General features: G+C 46.3%; 2 protein-coding genes across 2 annotated transcripts; one reads left to right on the forward strand and one right to left on the reverse strand.

Moving 5' to 3' along the window:
- Positions 1 to 7,982: 7,982 nt before the first annotated feature.
- cebpa (CCAAT enhancer binding protein alpha) lies at positions 7,983 to 10,771 on the reverse strand. Its single transcript, XM_030415603.1, has one exon. The coding sequence runs from the start codon at positions 10,563 to 10,565 to the stop codon at positions 9,642 to 9,644; it is 924 nt and encodes a 307-aa protein (XP_030271463.1). The 5' UTR covers positions 10,566 to 10,771; the 3' UTR covers positions 7,983 to 9,641.
- A 7,538-nt stretch (positions 10,772 to 18,309) lies between these two features.
- On the forward strand, positions 18,310 to 23,186 carry cebpg (CCAAT enhancer binding protein gamma). The gene is made up of 2 exons (XM_030415149.1): positions 18,310 to 18,470; positions 20,031 to 23,186. Exon 2 carries the CDS (start codon positions 20,142 to 20,144, stop codon positions 20,634 to 20,636), a length of 495 nt encoding a protein of 164 aa, XP_030271009.1. The 5' UTR covers positions 18,310 to 18,470; positions 20,031 to 20,141; the 3' UTR covers positions 20,637 to 23,186.
- The last annotated feature ends 3,855 nt before the right edge of the window (positions 23,187 to 27,041 follow it).

The following is a 27,041-nucleotide window of genomic DNA, read 5'->3' on the forward strand; positions in this document are numbered from 1 at the left end:
TGGGACACTTTGGGAACCTTTGGGACACTTTGGGACACTCTGGGACACTTTGGGATACTTTGGGACACTTTGGGACACATCGGGATACTTTGGGACACATTGGGATACTTTGGGAACCTTTGGGACACTCTGGGACACTTTGGGACACTTTGGGAACCTTTGGGACACTCTGGGACACTTTGGGACACTTTGGGACACTCTGGGATACTCTGCTTTAGAGGGAGGTAAAGGGAAGACATCTTTCAGTCTCATGGTCACAGAAGAGAGGTGTGTTAATTTGGTACTCAGTAAATGTTGTCGGGCTTCTTCTTGCAGCCACAACCAGAACAGTTCTGCATCAACTGTAACCGTCACATAAATAAACGGACACAAGTAAAAGTCCCTCCTGCACTTGTCTATCCACTTTATGTCTCGTTTTGTTTTGGTTGTGCTGGTCATGTCTTGCCATGACTTGTTGTTTTAATTAATGTGACTCTTGTCTTCTGCACTGTGTTCTTGGGTGTCTTGAAAGGCGCCTCCAAATAAAATGTATTATTATCATTAAAAAGAGTCATATTCATACAGGAAATGAAGCAGATTGGATTAGAGTGGAAGTATAAAACACTCAAAAGCATCAAATGTGTATTAATCCACTGCTGAAAATAGTCCATCCTGTTTGATATAGACGACCGTGTGCAGCGGTTTGAGGACATCAAACTTTATGTTATATATTTTTACATCTTCAGCAGGAACCAATGAGCTGCGAGCCGCAGACAGGAAGTCAGACAGTCCTGAGAGACGGACGAAGACGTCGTCACTTTGATTGGTCAACAGCAGGAGACGTTTGAAAAGCTCTTTTGAATCCTCTAACTGGTTTTATTGTTGGTTCTTTTTCTCATCAGAACCAAAGTTTGTCTTTTCTCTTGTCTTCTCGTTATAATGAGACACCTCGTCTGACAGTAGAGATACGCCGTGGGGACGCTGGTGGTGCTCCCTCCATCTTTATGTCCGACGTCGTGCCCTCCTGCTGTTACAGCTCATACCTCCTCTGACACGGCGTCAGCCAGAGTCTCTCAGACTATCAGGATCCATCAGAGAGGCAGAAATAAACTGTTTTTATTTCAAGGGGAACCAGAGAGTCAGTGAACGAGAGTGGAAACCTGGCAGCCGGACCCTGAAGGCATCGCGAGGTGTTCGCAGTCACACAGAGATGGTATCGGCCTCCTCAGCAGTCTCTGGTGGATCAGAGGCTCCGGCTGTTCTTCCCACACTTTCTTCTTCTCTTTCTTTCTCTCCGTCGGAGCTGAAGCACTCTGGATGTTTTGGTTCTGCGGCGGCTGCCAGAGGCCTCGCAGGAGCAGAAATGAGGCGTGTAGCGAGCAGAATGAGAGCCAGGCGCTGGTCATAATGCTGTGAATTATTAACGCTGAATATCAGGCTGCATAAACACTCAGCGCAGCAGCTCAGTTATCAGATTCACTCAAATACTCAACATTTGTTCACCCGCACAGCTCAGTTTGTTCTGGAAAACCACCAAACACGTCCAGAGCACAAAGACCAGGTCCTTTATTTAGTCCGGCTGCCACGAGGCTGCGAGGAAGATAGAAGAAAGAAAAAATAAAGAAGTTAAAAAGGTCGTTACACTTTTGTCCTGACAAACAATGTGAGAGTCCATGTTCATGCTTCCTGGTTTGTATAAAGACGGAGCAGGAGCAGCTGTGACATCATCACTGTCTTCTTCATGAGATACGATGACTTCCTGTCTCTGCTGCTGGATGCCTCCTCCTCTGTACATGCCTGTGTTTGTCTTTGTTCTGCCATAAAGGAGGAATGTGGTTTTATTGGAGGAGCTGCAGATGTTGAGCTGTGATGTTTACAGTGTGACATTTTCATATCAGTCCTCCGTCCGTCTGCAGGCTGCAGCGCTCAGGACAGACGGTCAGACGCAGTGAACAGGAACATGTTGATATCAACGCGCGAGTCCACAAGGGGATTTCTGTTCTTCAGAGACAGTTTAGGTTTTATTAAAGAAAGTGATCTTCTGACAATAGGTCAGACTTCCTGTTTACAGAGTTGATAGCTCGTGATTGGACAGAGCTAAAGATGCTGCCTCTTCACCTGCCAACACAGCAGCACCAGACTCCCTTAACAAATGTGTCAGTTTAGTGAGTCGTTGAGTTGGAGACACTTTATAAACTCTGTGAAACTCTGTCTCTGACTCATTCTGCATTATTTGGACCTTCTTGTTCATTCAGCAAATGTTCTACATGAACTTCTTTCTGTCTTTGAGTAGAAACATGAAGTCTGTTTGTCTCTGTGATGGACGGTTTGTTTCAGACAGAGCAGGAAGTGACATCACACCCCTGAGTGATGTCAGGTCTGAACAGACTCAGGTCGTCACTAACGGAGACGTTTGTTTAGCTTCATCGGATCTCATTTAATAAATAGTAACATTAGTGAGAACTTTGTGTTTTATGAGCGCTGCAGTCACACAGTCCTGATCCGAGCCTCGTTACTGTTATCGCTCATAAGAATCAGCGCTCGCTAACAATGCTGTCCTTGTTCTGGACTTGTGAACATCACACAGAGCTTTGTATTAATTATCAGCGGCTGGCAGAGAGCAGACGAAGGAAACAACACAAACTGTCAGACTGTCAGAGCTTCACCTCCAACTATCTCTCAAGAAATCACAGCTGTCTGTAATTAGCTTCATAAATCATGGCGGGGAGGCGGAGAGAAAACAAACAGCAGCTTTCTCTCTCGTCCTCAGGTCTGAGCTGTCGGAGCAGAGGAGGTGTGACGACGCAGCGATGAGACGCAACACGAACAGAAATCTGCTGAGTCTCCGAACGAGGCACAAACATGTCGAGGCGGCCGCGCAGCGACGCAGCGCCGGGACGGGAACAACACGTCTCTGGCACCGAGATAAACACAGCGCGGACCGTAGCTGACGGCGCTTCACCATCAATCTCCTGATGACTGCTCATAAAACAGTCGCAGCAGAACCAGCCTCCAAAACACACAGACGGATCTCTCCTTCCTCACACCGAGCCAGAAACTGCCAGCGAGTCAGAGAGGGAGACATACTCCTCTCTTCGTCCCTCTGTGGAGGCTGCAGCAGGCCTCTGTGGTACCAGAGGATCCAGTTCTGCTTGCTGACACAGAGGAACCACCCGGGTCCAATCTGAGAGACCCGGTTAGTTCTAACCTCCAGCTCTGGTTTCTGGAGAAACTGCTTGTTAGAGGAGGTTTAAAGATGTAGGTTGTGGGGCGCTGTTAGCTCAGCTGTTAGCTCAGCTGGTAGAGCAGCGCCCATGTACAGAGGCTGTGTCCTCGCTGCAGCAGCCGCGGGTTCGAGTCCCGGCCCGGGGCCCTTTGCTGCATGTCACTCCCCCCCCCCCCTCTCTCTCTCTCTCATCCTGTTTCCTGTCACGTCTTCAGCTGATCTGTCAATAAAAGTATACTGTAAAAAAAAGACGTGTTGTGTTTTTAGGATGTGTGATGTCATCCTTCTTGTAAATTCATGGTTAAGTGTGAACCTGAATTGTTTGTGTGTTTGTGTGAAGTGTCACGTTGTCGTGTTTCCTTTAGACGACGTCAGCAGTGAGTTCTGTTGAAGCGTCCGGATCAATAAATGGCCTCAGAACAACGCTGGGTCCAGCACCAGGCCCGCACTGAGCTGTACGACGTGACCACGTGAGCTCGGGCCTGCAGACGGAGTGAAAGTGTTCCGAGCCGCGTGGAGTCCATGTGACCGCGGCAGCTGAGCCCTCTATCAGAACAAACAGTCCGAGCACTACCTGCCGTCACAGTAAAGTGCTGCTCAGTCAACTCTGTCTGCTCCGAGTCAATGAAAAGAGCCGGTTAATCTTTAAACTCAGGCCAAATAGAACAAGTGGGTATCCAAATAGAGCAGATAGAGAGACGGAGGCGCTGACACACTCTCCACACAGCCGCCGATGGCACGGAGCACTTTGACACTGCAAACACACACAGTCCGAAAATAACCTCATGTTCTGCTGCAGCCGCGGCCCAAACTGTGATCCTGACCCGCTCCTGCAGCATTCAGAAACATGACATATGAATTATTATGTGCTGTTATTGACATTTTTCATGGTTCTGTGTTGATTCTGTTCAGAGAAACCTCATCCGGACTCTGTCTCACCTGAGCTGCACCAACAATGATTCTGCTTCAGTTACATTATTGGACCAGTTGAAGATGCTGGAGGCCGGTTGTGATCTGGGCTTTTTGTATTTATTATATTTGGATTCTGATGCATCTGTTCAACTGGAGATGAATCCGGCTGCATGAGGAGGTAGACGGGCCTTCAGTACCGCGGTGCCGTCTCACTTGTAGACCTCGTGGAACACTGTGATGTATCTAAATGTATTAACTGACCCGACCCAGAGACTCTGTCGAACATCTCGTGTGCTGGAACTGTTCATTAGAATAAAGGTTGTCATCTTAAACTGACCCGACACACAACCAGTGTTTTGCAATATGGAAGTTCTGGTTCAGGCACAGACATCGTGTTGCGTCTCGACCCGACGTCTCGTTGAAACACCCAGTGAAGTCACTCTGACAAAGGTTGAAACACAGTGTTGAACTGTAACTGGTTTGTAGGACGGGTTCAGACGTGGACACTGCATGGTCACAGTCTGAGCCGACCAGATCTTCTTATCTCAGTGTCAGAACCGTGTGGAGGTGACGGTCAGACTCAGTCAGCCTGGTTCTGATTCTCCTGCTGATGGTTTCTCATTTGTTTTCTGAATAAAACACAGCCACAGATTCTCCGTCTGGTCTCTTCAGTCGCTCCGTCGTCCAGTTCTACGGCTTCAGCCCTCCATGATGACATCACCTGGATGGATCTTCATCTCTCATTCAAACCGGGTCAATCAGTTCATTCATTATTGCTGTGGATCAGAACCTTAATGATCAAGTGTCTGATAAAACATCATGTGGGTCAGATTACAGCTGTTATTACAAGATGTCAGATTAGATTTGATCCATATAAATCTGAATAGAATTATTGGACCGGGCTTGGAACCGGAGAGTCCAAACTGGAGGAAGCTTCTCAACAGCTGTGAGTCACCGTCCATGTTGAGGCTCATCTGTCAGAGAACAAACACCAGAACACAAGTCATCACACTAACTGGACCAGAAGTGTGTCAGCTGAGCAGGAGAGACTGTTCTCAGATCAGATCTACGTCCTCAAACACAACCAAGATACTGGATTACTGAAGATATCTTTAAATCTCTGACTGAACATCTGGATCATGTCTCTGACATCTTAAATCTGTTTTTTCTGTATTTTTTATTCTCAAACAATCACGTTGTAATTTGCAGTCTGGACTCAGATCAACAGATCGATCTGTGACCGGCCAGCTGAAGATTCTCTCCTCCATCACTGACGGTCAGTGGAGGGCAAGTTACTTCCAAAATGTAATATATTTCACATTACTAGTTACTTGTATTTGAAAGTAATAAGTTTCTTTACAACATTACCTTCTGTGTAGAGTAATAAGTTACTCATTACTTTTTAGTTACTTTCACCAAAATAAACATTCAGGACAAGGCATTACAAAATGAAGGTGCGCAATATTTTGTCATGGCGAATATTCCTCAGTTAACTGCAGTTCCTCATAAATTCATTGATTGATTGATGATTTATTGTTGTATTTCTTTTAAATTAAGCTTTTTAATATTTTCACTTGTATTCTTTTAATCTGCTACAAGTCTATGAGTTTCAATTTACATTGCAAAGTTTTAAAGGTTGTCTTCTGTGAATGATTTTTCCTCAGACACTGAGAAACAAATCTCTAGTGACTCATAACTTTATATATTTCTATCCATATGTTTTCTTAGTGAGGGCTTTGTTCATTACCACCCACAGGCTCATTTATGCGTATTGTAAAACATGGAGATGTATTATTTATTGTTTTACTTAACAAATGAAAACTATTTTTAATCATTGAATCACCTCTCACACCATCTCATCTTAAATGAACTATCTTTGAAATGTGTTTATATCTTACAACAGGACTATATCATTAGAGATTTGTTTTTACCTTGTCACTTGATCAAACAGGGATTTTGCTGACAAGCTTTTGAAACGCCGGCGACTCAACTGAGGCAGCGCATCCTCCACGACATACTCAGCCACCAGCCTTCTCACTTCTCCTGGGGCAAGCATCTTCACCTCGGGCCTGGACTGTGAGGTTCTTATCTATTTCTGTGACAAATTCAAAATAGTGCGAGTATAACCACTTAGAAAACATTGAATTATCAGCTGTTGTTGTTGCCATCTCCAAACCAAACCATCTTCTTCTTCTGTTGATTTAAAACCGTCTTCTTCTCCTATTTATTTACGGCTGTTGCGCCTGGGTTGTTTTTTCGAAACCTTCGCCTGTGCAACAGCTCGGATTGTAATGTGTTACCGGACTCAGTTACTGTAATAATATTACCAAAATACAGTTAGTAACGCATTATAGTACTCCGTTACTGCCAAAACTTAATATATTACGGTAACGTGTTACCTTTGTTACCTTTGTAACGCGTTGCCCCCAACACTGCTGACGGTGTTAACTGGTCCAGCTGCAGACGGTTAAACTTCTGCAGCTGGATGAAGCGGTGACTCCTCTGGTTCTGACTGACTCCTCCGGTTCTGATTGACTCCTCTGGTTCTGACTGACTCCTCTGGTTCTGACTGACTCCTCTGGTTCTGACTGACCTATACCTATAAATACATATATACATATATATATATACATATACATACATATGTATACATATAAATACATATATGCATACAAAATACATATACATACATATACATGTATACATATAAATACATATATACATTTAAATACATATATACATATAAATACATATATACATATATACATATAAATACATATATACATATATACATATAAATACATATATACATATATACATATAAATACATATACACATATAAATACATATATACATATAAATACATATATATACATATAAATACATATATACATATATACATATAAATACATATATATACATATAAATACATATATACATATAAATACATATATATACATATAAATACATATATACATATAAATACATATATATACATATAAATACATATATACATATAAATACATATATACATATAAATACATATATATATACATATATATGTATACACATATTCATGACAGATGTCTCTAATATATCAGATAAAACCAGATGTTTATGCTGCTTTCTCTCTTTGCACAGTAAAACAGATTATTAAATATTGAAGATGCTGAATAATTAAATATTATAAGATGAACGTGAGCACGACAATGATTTCACATCCACAGCTGCTGTTTCATTATGTTTCAGGTTCATCCACAGAACCAGCGGCCCACAGAACCAGCGGCCCACATGAACAGAGGCTCTGCTGGACTCCAGAGACACACAGTGACACTGTGTCTGACTGTCCAACACGTCGGCCTGGTCTGTGACGGTGGAGGAGATGTTTCTGTCTGAAGGAGTTAATACATAGTTATTTATTTTAACTGACAGATGTTTGGAGTCAAATATGTCAAATATGACTCTGATGTCATCAGTGAACACGCACAAATACACGTGATCTGCAAATGAAACAAGCGATGGACACAGAAACCCAATAAAGACACCAAACCCACCACAGACTCTGATAAAACAGCTCTTTTATTACAATAATTCAGATTTTTTGGTATTTCATATATATATTCATTTATATATATATTTATATATATAGGCTTATTTTACAATTGAGACGTTAACTTTGAAACAAACGTTGGTTTAACATCAGTTTGTAAAAAAAACAAGAAAAAAGAAAAGTGCTTCCTCTTTCCTGCTGACAAGAGGTCAAAGGTCATCTCAAAGGATCAGAAGGCACTGAGTGTGTGTGTGTGTGTGTGTGTGTGTGTGTGTGTGTGTGTGCGAGTGTGAGTGTGTGTGTGTGTGTGTGTGTGTGTGTGTGTGTGTGTGTGTGCGAGTGTGAGTGTGTGTGTGTTTGTGATTGTGTGTGTGTGTGTGTGGTGTGTGTGTGTGTGTGTGATGACTCAACAGTGGAAAGGAGGAAGAGATGTGTTGCATAGAAACCCTTTTCACATTTTGTTTTTCTTTGTTTTTCTCTGAATCAGATAAACTCATAAATACACGTATGTGTTTAGTTTCGGATCAGAACCAGCTGTCAGAGACGACAGAGGAAGAAGCTGCTTTACTGCCACACAGCTCCAAACCTGCAGAGTTCCCTGTGATGTGTCTGAAGCTCCGTGCAGAGTAAAGTTCTGACTCGTTTCACTCGGGTTCTACAGCACTGTCACCAGGAGCTCAGCAGGTCTGGAGATACATGGTTTCCACAGGACCGTGACCCAGGTTCAGTTCCAGTTTTACTGTTTGTATTTTTGTCACTTTGGTTTTGAATGAGCGACGCAGGACCACCTCCACTCTGACACAAAGAAAACTTGTATCTCCACAATATCAACTTTTACAGAACCAAGAGAGGAACGTGGCCTCGCTCCGAGCAGGACCGGTCCAGAGTCACACCTCTGAGATGTGTTCTGTAAGGTCCACTAAAAAAGCTCTGCAGATATGATTCTTTACACTGAGACATGAACAGAACCCCCTGAAGGTGGAGATACAAGGTGCTCAGCTGACAGGAGCACTGTGCAGATGTGATGGTGGGTCACAGTCGTCACGTCTCAGCCAATCAGAACCTTTCGTTTGACCAACACCTGCAACACACTGAGCTGAAAATGACAGGACAAACACACTGCAGCGGACAGACAGCTCAGACCTGTGAACACAGGTACACACAGGTACACACAGGTAGCTCAGGTATACACAGGTACGCTCAGGTACACACAGGTAGCTCAGGTACGCTCAGGTACACACAGGTAGCTCAGGTACGCTCAGGTACACACAGGTAGCTCAGGTACACACAGGTGGAGGCTGCTCCTCTCTGTGGACACACTGATCTGAGACCAGCTGCGGCTGCCTCTGCAGGCCCAACAGGACCAGAGAAGATATGAACATGGTAACTTTATAAAACAAAATAATAATTAATGAAAACATGCACAACAGGCTGATTGTCCCTCGTGCCCTACCTTAGCTGCTCTGATATGAGTTGAGTGTGTGAACACAGTCTGTACGGAAATAAGGCACAAAGCAACAACCAGTCCTGCGTCGCGTCGGCACCGACCAGCTTATACACCGAAGTTAATGAAGGCACAGGAACACGTTCAGTCTTTACCAGTCTCATTCTGTCAGGACAGGTGGAGGCGCTCAGCCAATGAGAGGAGAGGAGAGGAGCGGGTTCACCTGTTTCCAGTTAAAACATGTCTTCAGGTGAGAGTCTCACAGCCCGGCTTCACGGCCCCCCTCCAGCCTGATGGTTCGGATGGATTCTGATGATTGTTTTCACGCTGACACAGTTCATGAGAGTTTGGACCGGGTGAAGTCAGACACTCAGCTGCCTCGGTCTCCTCACAGCTCTCAGTCCGTCCGCACACATGAGGACGTGTCGGACCATGTGTGTGTGTGTGTGTGTATGTGTGTGTGTGTGTGTGTATAAATCCAGCAGTGTACCAGTCCGGTTCGGTCGGGCTCGGCCCGGCTCAGTAGTCTCTCAGCTGCCCAGAGGTTTGAAGGATCCGTCGGGCAGCTGTCTGAAGATGCCCCGTAACGTGTCCAGCTCGCGGGTCAGGTGCTCCACCCTCCGCCTCAGCCTCTCGTTGTCCGTCGTCAGCTCCACCACCTTCTGCTGCATCTCCATGTTGCGCATCTTGGCCTTGTCCCGGCTCTTGCGCACGGCCACGTTGTTGCGCTCGCGCCTCAGCCGGTACTCCGGGCTGCTCTTGTCGACGTGCTTCTTGTGTTTCCCGCCTCCCCGCTGCTCCAGCAGCTTCAGGCCGCCCTGCTGCGCGTGCTGGTGCGGGTGCGGGTGCGGGTGGTGCTGGTGGTGGTGTTGGTGCTGGTGCGGGCTGGGCACCGGGGTCGGCGGAGGGGTCGGGTGACCCGGCTGGAGGTGCATGGTGGTCTGCGCGCAGTGCGCGATCTGGTACTGGAGGTGCGGCTGCTGCTGCTGCTGCTGCTGCGGGGCGTGCTGGGAGTACTGCTGCGGGTGCGGGTGCGGGTGGTGGTAGGTGGGGGGCATGCCCGGGTTCATGTCCTCGTCGTCCCGCGGCTCCTGCTTGATGGCCACCGGCCGGAGGCGCGGCGGGTTGTGCTCGTAGAGCGGCTCCAGTTTGGACTCCATGTAGTTGGACATGTAGAGCTGCTGGGGTCCCGGGCCGCACGGAACCGAGTCGTACTCTCCGGTCATCATCTTCAACTTGTCCTGCCGCGAGCTGTGGTGGAACAGGTCGGCCAGGAAGTCGTCGTTGAAAGCCGACGGGTCGATGTAGGCGCTCAGGTCGATGGAGGTCTCGTTGTCTCCGATCTCACCGCCGAGGTCTGCAGGGTCTCTGTAGCCGGAGGAGGGCTGCTGGCCGTGGGTGAGGGTGCTCATCAGGGGCCGGGGCGCGACCTCGTACAGGTTAGAGAGCTCCATGGAGAATCTAAACCCGGGCAGGCATGGCGACGAGCTCCGGGAATCCAGTTTGCAAAAAGTCAAATAGAGTCGGGTCCTCGGGTGAGAGGGGGCGGACAGCTGCACACATGCACCGGGAGCTGAAGCTCACTGAGACGGGACCTGGTCTGAGTGTGATCCGGATCACAGAGGAGCGGAGTGAAGCTGCCGGTCTGATTCCTCCTGCTCAGTAAACTGGGAGCTGTCAAAGTGCGGTTATATAGCAGGAGGGAGTGGGCGGGCACACACACACACACACACACACACACACACACAGCTGTCACTGCACTGAAACATTTTCAGAGACAAAGTTACATGTTAATGAGTTCAGAGCTTCACTGAGAACTCCGTTTAAAAACATTTAAACGAACTGATTCAAGAACTTTTATCTTTCTGGACCAAATGCACAGAAATGATTCTGAGGTTCTGATGGAGACGCGGTCCGTCTACGATCCGGCTACAAACTCACGCACAAAACGCTTTTTATTCTCGTTTAACTCTGGTTCTAACCCTGAGGCTGCGGGTTCTGCTCAGCTCCTCACTGTGCGGTACCGTGCTGGGCTGGTGGGTCACAGCAGCACACAGTCTGCAGAGGTCCGCTCGGAAAGTGTTCCTGAGGTTCTGAAGCAAATGTGTTTCGAGCATCTGGTGTTTAATTCACAGCCTCTTCGTCGTTATTCCAAACACACCTGCAGGAACACGTTTCTGAAAATATAATATAGCTACTCATAGAAACACTGTGATCAGATTCATCAGGCGGTGAATGTGAGAAACTACAAACATATTGCTGAAGAATGAAATAATAAAGCTGTTGCATCAGATGTCAGTGTGTAACAGTGGACATGAAGAGAGCTGCTGTCACCGTCACTCCTCCACCTCCTCCACCTCCTCCACCTCCTTCACCTCCTCCACCTCCTCCACCTCCTTCACCTCCTCCACCTCCTTCACCTCCTCCACCTCCTTCACCTCCTCCACCTCCTCCACCTCCTTCACCTCCTCCACCTCCTTCACCTCCTCCACCTCCTTCACCTCCTCCACCTCCTTCATCTCCTCCACCTCCTCCACCTCCTTCACCTCCTCCACCTCCTCCACCTCCTTCATCTCCTCCACCTCCTCCACCTCCTCCACCTCCTTCATCTCCTCCACCTCCTCCACCTCCTGCAGCTCGCTGCTCTCACGTGAACTCGCTGCTGGCTGATGGAAACTGACCGATCCTCCCTGAGAGCAGCTCGGCCGGCGGGGCAGACCCGGAGCGGGGCTCCCTGCAGGGGTGAGCGGGGTAAGACGGTTCATGTCAGGGCTGTGAGGCTGAACCAGCGGACTGGAGCGCCCTCTGTCGGCTGGAAATATCTGGAGAGACGGAACATCTGATATATTTATTTATTTTGATTTGACGTTGATTGTGTTGATCTCGTCTGCAGGACAGTCAGCAGCTGCTCTGCTCCTGAGTGTTTCCTCTGTTGTGTGTCTGAGTGTTCAGTCAACAAGTTGTTCCTGTAAGATGGAAAATGATCTTTTAACAGAAAAGTATATTGAGATGCAACAGACTAAAATCTGTGGAGTTTTGAATGAGGTTCAGTGAGGACGTGAGGCTGGAGAGGTTCTCAAGAGAACACGTTTGTTTGCTCCCAGGTGGAACGTGTTCTCACCTCAGCAGCCTGTCTCTGTTAACATCCAGTGTGAGGACATCATGTGTGTTTACTGGCTTTGGTGAGTACAAGTGCATGTCACCCCGTTGCATTGTGGGTAACATATGCTCCATCTTTGAAAAGCAGTCCACTGGTCCAAAATTACACTCTTTAACACTTACCCACAATGCAACTCAGCGAGTGAGTGACATCACTGGAGGCAGTTTATGAGATTGCATGCAGCTTCAACTTTTATCATTCTTTTATTGAAAGCCTTTTAACTTTGTCCTTTCTCTGCTGGTTCAACGGGTCGTCTGACGGAGAAGAACAGTTTAAATATCACTGTCAAAGTATGTTCCAGGATTATTGGCATTCAGCAGAGGAACTTTGGCACTATCTGGGAAAAACAAGCAGCTGAGAAAGCAAAAATAATTATCAGCCAGCCAGACCACATTATGTCGACCTAGTTTTTATTGTTGCCCTCCGGTCGACGCTATAATGTGCCCAGGAGCAAATCTAATCGATATACGAAGTCTTTTATTCCATCTGCCATCAAACTCCTAAACTCAGACCTCACTAATTTTAGAAGAATTTAACCTATTTATTAATTTACTATTGTTTATTTATTTATGACGCACCCATGTGCCTCTTAAATTGTTTTCTGACTGACTGAATGACTGAATGATCGTCGTAATGATTTTATGTTTTTTATGTTTGACGTCTGGAAAAGCTACAACTAAATTGCCCATCTGGGATAAATAAAGTGGCCTGAACTGAAGTGAACTTCCTGTGGAGACACAAAAGGTGTTTTACTACTTTATTCACATGCTGTAAACACACTGTAATGTGAAAACTGGTGGAATGACCCTTTAAGGTTTTGTTTAAGAAGTTTAGGGCCCTCAGTCATTAAAATGTGGTTCTGAGAACAACATTTATACACTTGTGAAGTATTATATAAAACAGCTCTTCTGGGATTTCTTTGTATATTATTATATTTCTGGGTCATGGAGAGCATGACTGGGTCCTTGAAAAGGGTCAAGGGGTCACTGAGGAGGTTCTAGGGAGTCAGGATGTTCAGATCCTTAAAGAGGGCACAGAGGTCCTTGAATATGTTCGAGGAGTCATTAAGAAAGTTCAATAACCTTGAAGTGGTTCTGGTCCTCGGGGAGATCCATCATGAGTTTACAGCCTGACAGAAAGTTCAGTCAGTCATTGAGGGAGCTCCAGGATTTCAAGGGATGTGTGTGTCCTGGGCAGCTGTAGCTCTGGAGGGAGGTAGGTCGTCTAGTAATCGGAAGGGCGCTGGTTTGAATCCCGGCTCCCTCTGCTGTATGTCGAGCAAGATACTGAACTCCAAATTGCTCCCGGTGAGCAGCTGGCACATTGCAGCCTCAGTGTAGGAATGTGTGCTGTAGAACTCTGCAGAACCTTCATCAGGTTCATCAGGTTACTGAGGAAGTTCCAGTGGGTGTTGAAGGTTTGTTCAGCTTCATGATGAGGTTCTAAGGAGGTTCTAAGGAGGTTCTAAAGATCACTGCAGAAATTCATTCATCTGAAATCAAGGACCCTTGACCCGATCAGTAAGGCAGTTCAAGGTTTGCTCAAGGAGGTTCTACAGATCCTGACAAGATTCTGGTCATCACTGAGCTTCCTGCCATCCCAATTAAAGACGAGCAGGAACTCCGTCAGTCCGTCCTGAACTCCACAGTGTCAGTACAGAGGCGGTCCGACCCGGCTCAGGTGACTCAGACAGGCACGCTGACCTTTGACCTCTCACTGACTGAGCTCAGCCTCGGTCCATTTACTGACTCCAGGTCTACTTTATTACTTTCTCCTGTTTTTAATGGAAGAAATGTTCACGGCCGTCTCCTCTGTTCTGAAGAACCTCGACCCAGTACATATGGCAACAGAATCTTGACCCTGTACGTATGGCAACAGAATCTTGACCCTGTACGTACGGCAACAGAACCTCGACCCAGTACGTACGGCAGCAGGACTCATACATCGGACAGAGCTGGTGCTGCAGTGGTGAAACATTAGTCAGGCATGAACAGAACTTGTGAGTGTGCTGAACTTTGTTCTGAGCTGCTGTGGTCACTGCTGAGCTCAAAGACGGACGAGAATCCAACAACTGTGTCTCTGAACCGGCAGAGCTGCTCAGTAACAAACGGACCTGACGGATCAGGAGGAGGGAACCGTAGCAGGCTACTGTTAGCAACATTAGCGTGGTAGCTAAGGAGGCGCCATAATACAATTATTTGTATAATATGTATTCAAACTTTTGGCCAATCAAATGGATCATATATCAAAGTATAATGTTATGATGCAAAGAGCAGAACAGGGATTCACACAGACAGACGAGCTGGAGAACGTGAGACACAACTGATTGATTGTCTCATTTGAATTGTTTGTATATTATGGTATGTATCAGACTGTGTTATACGTCATTATAAAGACGGTGTCTCATTAACCTTCTGAAACCTCGTAGAGTCGTCCTGTTTATCAGCAGCTCACAGAACTGCAGTTATCAATAAGATTCTTTTTTTTTTTAATCGTCTTTCTGACCCAGTTGGCTCCATGTTGGTTCTGGTGACGTGTGCTGATGAGACAATGTAGTTCACTGAGCTTTAACACAAAACTACAAACTACAATAAACTTAACATTACCTTTGAAAGTGACGAACATCATATCTGTGACTGATGGCACAGAGGCCTGTACTGTGAAGGGGGCTCAACATAGCCAGGCTTTGTGCTCATGATGCAGCTCAACAAAGCCCCAAGTCCCCAAACAGAGTTAAACGGTACTGCGACGGTGGTTATCAACTTACTTTGTCAAGTCCGGTTCTCTGCTTTGTGCTCTGCGCGCGTACATGTAAAAGGGGGCGTTTGACGTCATATTATTCTACTTCCGTGCGAAAATGGATCGATCCCGGGCCACATATTTTACTCAAGATGAGCAGATTCTTATTATGCAGGACTATGAAGAATTCAAGGACACAATCACGGCAAAAAGTAACACTGTCGCCGCCAGTAGAGCGAGGGAGGGCTGCTGGCAGAAAATAGCTGACCGTGTAAATGCGTAAGTTAACAATGATTAATATTAAGATAAATATTATATTAAGCCCTTAGTGTTTTAATTTCTGAAAGCTCAACATTGTGCAACTTTTACATATTAACCCTCATCCATTTAAAAAATAAATACACTGAAGTAACAACTATCTTTTTTCATTTTTGAATGATGTCTATATTGTTTTCACATTTTACTGATCTCAGTTATAGAATGCGCGTGTGTGTTTTATTGAAAGCGAGGCTGAGTGTGCGTAGGCTCGGTGTTTTTTTTTTTTTTTTATTACTGTGTCGGGATGAACAAGCAAATGTAGCTACTGTCCCTGTACAATGACAATAAAGAGCTTCCTGACAGTGAAAATCGCTCAAGCCTGTAAGATTTGTGTTTGGGTGTACACTGCCCTACAACGGGTGAAACATTGATCAGTTCATCAGTTTATTCAAGCCACATCAAAGAAATAATTAACTTTGCTCATTATCTGTGACAAATAAATACTAGGTTGGCCTAATTAATATTTCATATTGCATTTTATTAAGATGTGGAAGCAGCAGTCGGACATGGCAGCAAGTTAGAGCCAAATACAAACACATCATTCAAAGTGGTATGTAGCCAAGCTGCCCCATCATTTTGTCAGTGTGGATAACATACTGTTTCCCATTTTATTTTAATATATCACTATCTTAAGCCAACAGGAAGAAGAATGAAAAGGGGAAGATTTCATTATGCAAGCAAGTAATACTGATGATGTAGAGGGGTATGAAAGTAGCCTACATTACCAGATATTTTATAGAATCCTTCCTTAACAAGCATTGTGCTCAAATGACTTGGGAACACTACAAACACGCAACACGCAGTGTTCTTGCTCAGATTTGCTGCATCACCAACTGAATGTAAAAAGGTTCCCGTGGCAAAAAAAATGAAGGGCTACACAAACAGTTTGCCTTACAGTGAGCGCACAGCTTCTTCGAGTGGCATTCCTGACACTCGGCTCAATAAGTGAGCAAATGTTCCGTATTCCCTCGGCTGAAAATCTATATCGCTCATAGAGAATTTCATCAGGAAATGCCAGCGGATCAGCGCGATCTTGAAGAAGCCGCTCACATCGTAGTGCTGCCAGAATTATTCTTGCTCCCAGGTCCACCGGGTTCTCAATGAATGGTGACGCCATCTCCGAATGATTTACACAGTGAAACAGCGGCGCTTTTATAGCCGATTTTAAGCTGAAACTCTGAACATAACCTGGTCGGGACCAGGTTATGAGCTAAGCATAAGTTACCATGGTGATCTAGCCGGGTTAAAAGAGAGCCACCTTTGTAGTACAGGGAAGCCTGGCTTTAGACTCAACATACCTCGCTAACCCACTAAACTGGCTTCGCAGTACAGGCCTCAGGTCAAACAGGATTAAAAATGTATTTATCTCTCACCGCTGACAATCCTACTATCGCTTCTGAAATAAGGTCCATGTGGCTGAAGGGGCGGGACTTCACCTGACGAGCTGTCAGCAGCACAGGTACAGGTGGACTTACAGAATAAAAACAGCTGAGTGAGTTCACTCGTCAGGTTTAATCCTCCTCACTGTAAACAGTTGTTTAATGTCCTCTGTGTCTCTGGAGCAAAGAGAACAACAACAACAACAACAACAACAACAATAATAATAATAATGATAATGCATTTTATTTGAAGGCGCCTTTCAAAGCACTCAAGGCACAGGCACTGCACAGAACAACAACAGTACAACAAAAAATTGAACAATTTAGTGCAAATAAAAATAGATAAGTAAGAGGATCTAATTACATGGTGCCGGCTCGGCACAGAATTCAGACGCCGCTGTCCTCACCATACAGGAAGTCCACCGGGCCGGGTTAGGCAGGGTTGAGCTTCCGACCCCTGATGATGTCATAGTGATGTCATCAGGGTTGTCTCAGCTGAGAGACAAATGTCCAGCAAACTGGACGTGTGGAGTTTGAAGGACGTGAAACAGGCAGAGGCTCTGCTGACAGATGCTCTGTCCAGGTGCACTGTGGGTAATGTAGGATCCAGGTGTTGTTGGAGTTTGACTCATAGCGACTAAAGGAGAAGCAACAGTCTGTTGGTGGAGGCGTGTTGTCAAAGGGATCAGTGACACATGAAACCTGATCCAGGACGTCCAGACTGAGGAACAGATTCATGAGTCTGCATGTTCAGACACAGATCGCTGCTCTCAGGTCTGTGGGACTCACAGGGACACTTCACGGCTCCGGACATTTAACGGCTTCAACTATGTCGTCTTTGGTCATGAAGAGCAGAAACACAGTGTTCGTGTCCGTCACCCTCCTGGAGTGTGATTGGTCAACACGGTGTGCTGCTGGGTGATGTCACGCTGCGTTTCAGAGAGCTGAATGTGGTTCTGCGTTTGTGTTTCTCTGCAGGAGACACACTGAAGTTTATTTCTGTCATCACCAGGATGAAGCAAACAACACAAACTAACTCAGAATTTTAAAGTAATTATGTGTTGTAATGTTTTTAATGCAAGAGTGAGAGCATTAAAACAGTTATTACATTTAAATGATCATGATTTAGTAACTTTATGATAATATTATTTATGTTTATAATATCTTTAATATATTAATATAATGTCAGTTACATTGTTTGGACTCCTGTATGTGTTTTTTAACCGTCCTGTAAGTTTTGGGTTCTCTGTGGTTCTGATGCAACATTTCATCTGTTGACGAGCTGTTTGTCTTTAAGAGTCTTTGAGGAGGATTCCTGAATAAAGAGCTGAGTTATTAATATCACGCAGATATAAGAACGAACTGGTGTAATTAGTAGTTGGAGTGAGAGAAGTGTCGTCATTCTCAGATGAAGTCATGCGTGTCTGAACTCATCTGACCAGCCTCACATTACATAAACAAAACTAACAGAAGACAGACGCCTCCTATTGGTCCAGTCAGATGTCAATCATAGAGGCATTGCATCACTCTGCCGCACACTCCTCTGTGATTGGTCGAACACTCACTCTGCTCCCTCCTACTCTCTGCTGATTGGCCGATCCTTGAAATTGCCGTACATGGTAAAAGAGATTTCGCAATCCTCTCCTCTCCATGTTCTAAACAAAAACACTCAGCGCTCACACACACACGGAATTTAACTCCAACTTTCTCCGCTAACTTTTTCTACTTTGACGGTTGATTGACTCGCCCGCGGCTCCGTGAAGGTAAACTGTCTTTTCAACTCTTTGTGGGTCACAAACAGAGAGCGAACAGAAAGGTTGCGGCTTGTTAGCACCACAAGCTAACTAGCTGGCTAGCTGCCCGGCTAAACGGCTGTAGTCCGGGCTCGTCGGGAGAAAGTCTGAATGTAGACAGTTTGTGTTTAAAGCTGAATGAGCCTCTCAGCAGTGTGTGTGAGAGTCCAGGAGCCGGGTTCAGTCCCGAGGTCGTCAGTCGTCTGTTGGCTGCTTCGAGTGAACACAAAGTTGTTAAAGTGGTCTGAAATTAAAGATTCGCCGAGCTGAAGCGACTCGGTCGGGTCTGTCCGCCGTGTCTGGGTGTGTGTCGTGTTTTTATTTGAGTCCCAACATTATTTAAGTCTCCTAAAAACTGAGCTTTCTGCTTCGCCCCGCATGACTCCGGAGTTCCCCTCTCTCGGCACAAAGAGAGCCGATGATGATGCAACAGCAGGCAACAGTCGGAGCGCTGCTGTTTTCACCCGGAGCGCTTTTCCCTGCGCACAGCTGACTGGCTGCATGGCAACGCGCCGGCCAATCACAGCGGCGCTGCTAATTGGACGTACGGTATCATGATCCGACCAATTATCGTGTCAGATGCCGCTGCTGTTCATAGAGAGCCTACCAGGGTGGAGGTGGTGGGTGTTCAGCAGCAGGAGCAGGTGGAGGAGGAGGAGGAGGAGGAAGGAGCCTCCTGATTGATGGATTGAGGTCAGCTGAGAACCTGCAGCCTGACTGCAGATGTTAAAAAATAAGATTTGATTGGGTTCATCCACACGTCTGGAAAACAGAAATCTGGAGGCCAGAAGGTTAAAATGATTGTTGTAGTGATCACAGAGGAAACAACTGAGTCTCTGCTGGAGCTGCTGTCCTTAATTGATTCATCAATTAGTTTATGGGAGAAAAAAAATCAAAGATCAATCCCTCAGTTGTGAGAATGTGATGTTTTCTTCATTGATATCAGTGTTATTGTGTCTGCAGATTAAATGGACGTATTTAACATGTCAGATGTTTCTCTGTAGTCAGATCTGCATCATCAGGATGAAATGAAGCAGCCATGTTTGTTGTCCTCTGAACTCCTCAGTGACTGAAGCTGAAGTTAAAGCTGAGCAGACGCGATGACTCCGGTCAGATCAGTGTGCAGCTGTCAGTCAGCTCACAACAGCAGCTAACAGTTTTCTCTGTTAATTATTTGATCCATTAAAAGTGAGAAATGTTTCCAGCGGGAAGTTTAGTTTTGATTCGTTCGACAGATCTTCAGTTTACTGTGAAATAAATCTTCAACAATTAGTTTATTTACTGATATTTGTTATTTTTTTGTACAACACAAATACAGAACTAATATTTAGTTTTGAGCTTTTCAAATATGAATTATTAGAAAGAAGTTAAATCAGGTAAATTGTGATGGTTATTTTTCCTGCATGTTACAGACCAAACAGTCTAAATATATCAAGCATGTTATGATCAGACTGATCAATAATGAAGATAATTGATACGTTCCACCTGATGAGACACTAATGGACTGATTGTTTCTGCTCCACCTGACAGTGAACTTCCAGTCGTCCTCGAGGCTCCGCTGAGACGAAGAACCTGAACTCATCACGTTTCATCTCAACCTGAGGCGACTCAGAGCTCAGCACCTGAAGGCAACACATCCAAATGAGCCGGCCGTCGCAGGCGAAACTAACCACAGCTGATCACAACGGCGTGAGCGTCATCCAGAGTCAGGCCCACGCCACGTCCCCCTCATCTCTGCCGGCAGGTGTCGCCGGACTGCAGCAAGTCCCACAGCTCGTCCCCGCAAACCCTTCAGCCGGAGGCGGCAAGGCCCTCCCACCCAGCAAGATGAAGAAGCCCCATGCAGACAAGGACAGCGAGGAGTATCGCCAGCGCCGCGAACGCAACAACCTGGCGGTGAAGAAGAGCCGCATGCGCAGCAAGCAGAAGGCGATGGACACGCAGCAGCGCGTCAACGAGCTGAAGGAGGAGAACGAGCGGCTGGAAGCCAAGATCAAACTGCTGAGCAAAGAGCTGAGCGTGCTCAAAGACCTCTTCCTGGAGCACGCCCACAACCTGGCCGACAACGTCCAGCCGCCCACAGGCACCGAGGGCTCCAGCCCCGCCCCCAACAGCACCTCCACCAATGGGCAGTGAGGGGCGGAGCCACAGGGACATTTGGTTTCCTGAGCGTCATCTTCTCTGTCACACGGCCTCACTTCTTCTTCACGGCTTTTCTTTGGTTTCTTACTTATTTTCTCATATTTAACCCCCCCCCCATAAACCAGTCACAGTTTGTCAGTTTGATTCTGTCACCTGTGTGACCGAAGATGAACCCTGATCAACAGAACAGACAGAGTGATTGTTATTGATCGACTGATAAGGTTTATTGATTGGAGGACTGAGGAGATGTGAGCTCCTACAAACTGAGACGACGACAGTAAAGATTCACAGAGAGTGAATCAGAAACTGGACCAGCAGTCTGAACACGTTTCCTGTCGGCTCGTCGTTTAACTCGACGGGCTGAATGTGGGCGGAGTCACTGCGCCGCCACAGCCGCTGGACGAGATGTAAAATCTTAAATTCCCTTTTTTAGGATGTGTATTTTCTTCTGTTATTCTCAAAGAGTTTTGAAAAATGTCGAGTTAACAAAAGAGTTTTTAAGATTGTAAGTACGTTCACTACATGTTGATGCTTCAAGGACAGTTCTGTTATTTCCCAGCCCGAGTCTCTCCAGAGCTGCCATTCATAATTATTTGAAGAGTTGATGTCAGTGCTGAAAAATACCTTCATGATGTCTCACTGCAGAGTCCAAACACAGCAGACCTCTGAGACAGACCCGGGTCAGAAACACAGAAACATAACAGCTGTCCGTTACAGATTATATTGTGTTTGATTTCCACACTTTAATGTTCGTGTCCAACAGTCAGTCGAGTCTTTTCTCCTCCGGGGTCATTCTGTCATATCTGTGGCTCAGGTGAACTCAGGTGAACTCACCTGGCAAATGTGTTCTGAAGGACTTCTTTGTTTTATCATTTGGTGACAGAAGTCTTGAAAAAGAACAAAATGTTTTAATGATTATGACACACACGCTGTTCCGTAAAGTTCAGCCTTAAAAACATTATTTAGAATAAATGAAATGAGTCAGCTGAGAGTCGAGACGTGCTGAAGCGTCGGGACGTGTCTGTGACGTACATCCTGTCTGACTGCAGCCACGTCGTTCTGCAGGTGGAACCAAGAAGCAGCGGGGACGGTTGTAGCTGCTGCGCTCCAGTCGGCTGCTCCGTCAGTCAGCTGATGGTGGAGACGCTGCAGCAGAGTCGATCTCTACAGTGACGGTGGAGCAGAGCTTCAGACAACAAACCTCCCATCCATCCATCCATCGTCACACACGGCGAGCAACAACACTCGGATTGTTTTCATTGGTGATCAATGTTAAAATCTAATCTTCATCTTCACAACTTAAAGTTCCTCCTCAGTCAGCTCAGCTCAGCGAGCAGCAGATCGTCACGTCAGAGAAGCTGTAAACAGACAGAATGACTCATTGATTAATTATCTGTTCTCTGGCCACCTGATGAATAACTATCAGCTCTGCTTTGATCCCACTGGCCACAGATATGACACTCAGACTCAGGCTGGGTTAAAAAATTAATTAAGAGATCTGTGGAGTGATCTGTCATCCTCTGACCCCACCCAGCCCCCACCCTCACCTCCACCTGGTCCAGACAGGTGTGTCTGTGTGTGTGTGTGTGTGTGTGTGTGTGTGTGTGTGTGTGTGTCTGTGTGTGTGTGTGTGTGTGTGCTGGGCGGTCCCAGACACCTCAGGTGTATCAGACACTTGAGACGAGCTGCAGCTTGAATTAAACCCAGTTTTAATGTGGGCCGGTCGTTAGCCACCTGCTAATGAGGTCGCAGCAGATCGAGACAGGCCCCCGCCAGCACGCCGCACACCGTGGAGGGGGCGGGGCCACAGCATGTTGTTGTCAGACTTTATAATTATGTGAGCTTTGTGCGGGCGTGGAGTGTTTTCCCAGGATTGTGTCTGTCAGGAATTTTGTCTGAGTCCTGCTGCTCCTGAACCGCTCAGCACTCACCAGCGTTCCCACAACGTTCCCACAACGTTCCCACAACGTTCCCAGCAGGCCGTCACGCTCAAGTCTTCAGAATATTCTTCACAAGTCGGCTGAGATAAAACAGAAGTTTTAAATATTTCAGCAATTTTGTCAAATTTTGTTCAATAGTGTTTTTACACTATTCTGATGTTTTGGTTGAATATTCTTAAAATATTCCCAAAAAAGCTTTTAAATCAGAATCATTGAAATCAGCTCATATTTGCCTTTTGTACTCAGAATCTAACGCTGTGGGAACATTGAGAGAACGGTGCAGCTCGCTGGCGGCGCCGCAGCGAGCGCAGACTTCATCTTTTTCACTTTTCTATCGTTGGTTTTTCTACACTTTAATTCCACGCGCAGCATGTTTGTAGAGAGCTCTTTGCATGGAGAGAGGGCCGCGGTGTGCCAGCAGGACGCACCGCTGGATCCTGTTGTTCTGTCGTCTGTAAATGAACCTGATGTGTCGGGATGGTTGTCATGTTTTGCTTTGGTCTGAATGTTGCTGGGCAGCATTTCTCTGTCGTCACTCAGCTTTTTTATATCAGAGGAATCTGGGCTAACGTGCATTCTAAATTAAAATTGAGTATAAAAGTTACACCGTGTGTTTTGTGTTCATGTTTTTACTCTTCAACACGCTCAAACATGTTCAGACTCAGAACTTTGTCCAAAGTTTCTGTAGGCGGACGGGTCAGGAGAACGTGACCCTGATCGTCTCCCTGGAGGTTCAACGTGGAGCTGATGTGGGTCCTCACCCGACTGTGCTCACCGTCCACATCAGACCTGCTGAGTCAGGAGCCGGGCCGGGCTGCAGCAGGACGCCATCAGGCTGATTATTGATCGTACACAGTCTGCTGATACAGACTGATCGACTGGAAGTCCCTCATCAATACAACCTCGATGTAAAACTGATCCAACTAAAGAAAAGTGATGAAAACCTCTGGTTATGTATGTAGTCATTGTCTCTCAGGATTTAAATACACTGTGATGAATTAAAGTCTTCACAGATAAAGCAGGCAGACACGTCTTTGTTACACAGTATTGATCTGATGCAACCAGATATAAACAGATCAATACTGTGATATGAACAATAAGATCAACTGTCTGATACAATTATTAGTTGATACGTTGTTCTGTTGAAAGACAGAAAACATCCCTTTCCTCCATCTGTCACTTTCTCAGTGAAGACTCCGTCAGTCCTGTGGATCCAGTTTGTCCCGTGAAGTTCTGCTGGTTCTCCTTCCACATCACAGTCAGTTGGTTCTGTTCAGACTTTAACCCAGAATTAAAAACAGTCACTGTGTCAAAATGAGGTCCATCAGAACCATCAGAGAGCAGAAGCAGTGTCGCCGCCTGCAGCCACACGTCAATACACACTTTATATACTTCTACTGTAACAGAGTATTTCTACTGCAGTGAAGTATCTGAATACTGACGACAGGTTCACTGCTGTGTGAGAAGAAGACAGGTGAAGTGTCGGAGGAGGACGAGGAGAGGCGGTCGTCATGGTAACAGCTGAGATCATCTCTGAACAAACAGAAGCCGCCGGACTGTAAACAGAGCGACGCCACAGCAAACAGAAGCAGCCAATCAGAGGCCTCCTGCTCTCTGACAGGACGGTGACATCACTGTGGGTCACAGTAAACACACCTGAGTAACTTTGTCAGCGGGTCAAATAACATCCCACTAACCAGCACCGTCTCAGGAGAACTTCCTGAGCTGGGATGGATCACGACACCGACCTGCAAGTGGAACCACGGCACTCTGAACGCCGAGCCAACCTCTGTTCTGATTGGACGACACGGCAGCTGGAAATGACCCGTCGGTCCAGACTTCACTCCGATCTGCAGGTCGCTGCTCTCCACGTTCCTGCTGAGTCAGCAGATAAAACCGGACCCACAGGACAGCTGGGAGAGCGACAGCAGGGGTCAAAGGTCACACAGGGGAAACACTCAGAGCCTCTCTGCTCTCACAGATACTCACACGTGGATTCATCCGCCGCTGAAAGTAGTCCCCAACAAAATTATGATTTCCTCCTGTTTGGGAAACAAGTGAACCGTTTCCAACAGGAATCAATAAATCTGTGAGCAGTTTGTAAAAATGAAACTTATTGATCAACCAACACTTGAACAGGTTTTAAAAAATACATTTAGAAACTGGTTTTCACATGTGACTGAATTATTCCATCTCTTTCTTCTCGTTCACGTCTTTTCTGTGTTGTCGTCGCTCTAAGTGCTGTACAATAAAACAGAAAGTGCAGCTAAAGGCGGATACACACTACAGGATAATCGGGCCGATTTTTGTCCCGATTTCCCCCTTACGATCAAAGCCAGCAAAGGCCCGATTATCTGATGTTTGCAAAGGACATGGTGTCTGATTTTCCTGTGGCGTGGGGTGTGTTAAGAGTGATTTTGTCCGGTCAGATCCGCTCGGAAGGCGTCGGAAGGAGAGATCGTAAATTATGATCATGTTTAATATTTGCGACTAGAAATCCTGTAGTGTGTGGGGTGTTCCGAGCGGAGCCGAGCACGCACAGCGTGTGATGTCACGTGTACCGGAGCAACAGCCAATCAAGATGCGAGCTGAGTCAGCTGTGTTTCTCCGTCAGCCTTTTATTTACCTGTTACCATGGTTACCTGCAGTACCGGGGGCCAGAGCGCACGGCGCTGCTCTCGAAGCTATCTGTAATACTTCTGACAATTTTTACTCACCTCCAACTCGCGCTATAACGCATACAGCCCACACTCTCGCCGTCTCCATGACTTTTTCAGCCAGTAATAGGCGTAAAACAACCACCACTGCATCTTCCGGTTTGTCCGCCATGTTTGTTTACACTAAAGTCACGTTTGACCATGCGAGATTTGCAATATTGCGCGTGATGAACCTGATGCTCTGCTGAAGAATTGGTTAGTGTGTGGTGTGCACTACGGAGAACACCACACACTATAAGATCAGCAGAGAGAGACATTGTGCGAACGTCTTTTGTTATCAACAAGTGTGTGGTCTCCTAATCTGAGAAGGTTTGAAAAATCCTGTAGTGTGTACCCGCCATTACAGACATGAGGACAGACGGGAGGACAGACAGGAGGACAGACAGGTGGACAGACACGAGGACAGACACGAGGACAGACAGGAGGACAGACAGGTGGACAGACAGGAGGACAGACAGGAGGACAGACACGCGGACAGACAGGAGGACAGACAGGAGGACAGACAGGTGGACAGACAGGAGGACAGACACGAGGACAGACGGGAGGACAGACAGGAGGACAGACAGGTGGACAGACACGAGGACAGACACGAGGACAGACAGGAGGACAGACAGGTGGACAGACACGAGGACAGACACGAGGACAGACAGGAGGACAGACAGGTGGACAGACAGGAGGACAGACAGGAGGACAGACAGGAGGACAGACAGGTGGACAGACAGGAGGACAGACAGGAGGACAGACACGAGGACAGACAGGAGGACAGACAGGTGGATAGACAGGAGGACAGACAGGAGGACAGACAGGAGGACAGACAGGGACGCTCTCAGACTGAATTGAGTCTACGGGGCCGTCCACACGTCTTCCTCGTCATCGTTTTAAGAATATTTGCGTCCACACGGATCCACTGAAGACGACCGAAAATGCTGTAGTTTATATTCCAGCCTCTAGGTGGCGCTTGACATTCACCAAAAGAAGAAGACACGGAGCATGCGCATCAAGCTTGCGCGCTGTAAACAAACAGACAGTAGACGGAGTTACCGAACACAACAAGAAGAAGATGAAATGGCGAGTGCAAGGAAACCAGAATCATTCGTGTGGACCGTTAATGAGGTCGAACTGCTGCTGCGACTCGCACTCATTCTGCAGCACGAACACGAGCATGTAGTCCGACGTTGTTGTTGTTGTTGTTATCGCGGGGTGGGGCGATGGCGTCATCGTTTTGGAAAGTATGCGGATTCACCGTCCACATAAAAACGGGAGGGCTGCGTTTTCGGATTTCTCCACCCTGAGACCCGTTTTCAAAAAAGTGCATTTTCAGGCGCTGCGTTTTCAGGATCCGTATGGACGGTCGGCCAAAACGATGCAATACGTGTAAGTTTTCGAAAAAAAACGTTGTCGTCTGGACGGGGCCTACATCTACAGGCTTCACTTCCACAGCCTGGAACTCTCCTTCAGTTTCAAAGGCAGGTAAATGTGTGTCGATGGCATATGCCATATTTCTGAAGATGGACCCCAGGTGAAGAAGGTGGCGAGGAAACATAATAGGTTCGAGAATAGACCCCTGAGGGACTCCTGAGGGACAGAACAGGTGTTTATATAAGATGCAATTTCATGAGTACAACTTGTTCCAAGATTTCTGAAAAAACAGAAGTTTGGAAATTGGTTGGAAGTTGGAGAGAACTGAGTTATCCAGATGGGTTTTTTTGATTAGAGGGTATACTATTGCATACTTAAAGGTT

This window comes from Sparus aurata, chromosome 4 (genome assembly GCF_900880675.1).
Source record: "Sparus aurata chromosome 4, fSpaAur1.1, whole genome shotgun sequence".
Lineage (NCBI taxonomy): Eukaryota > Metazoa > Chordata > Actinopteri > Spariformes > Sparidae > Sparus > Sparus aurata.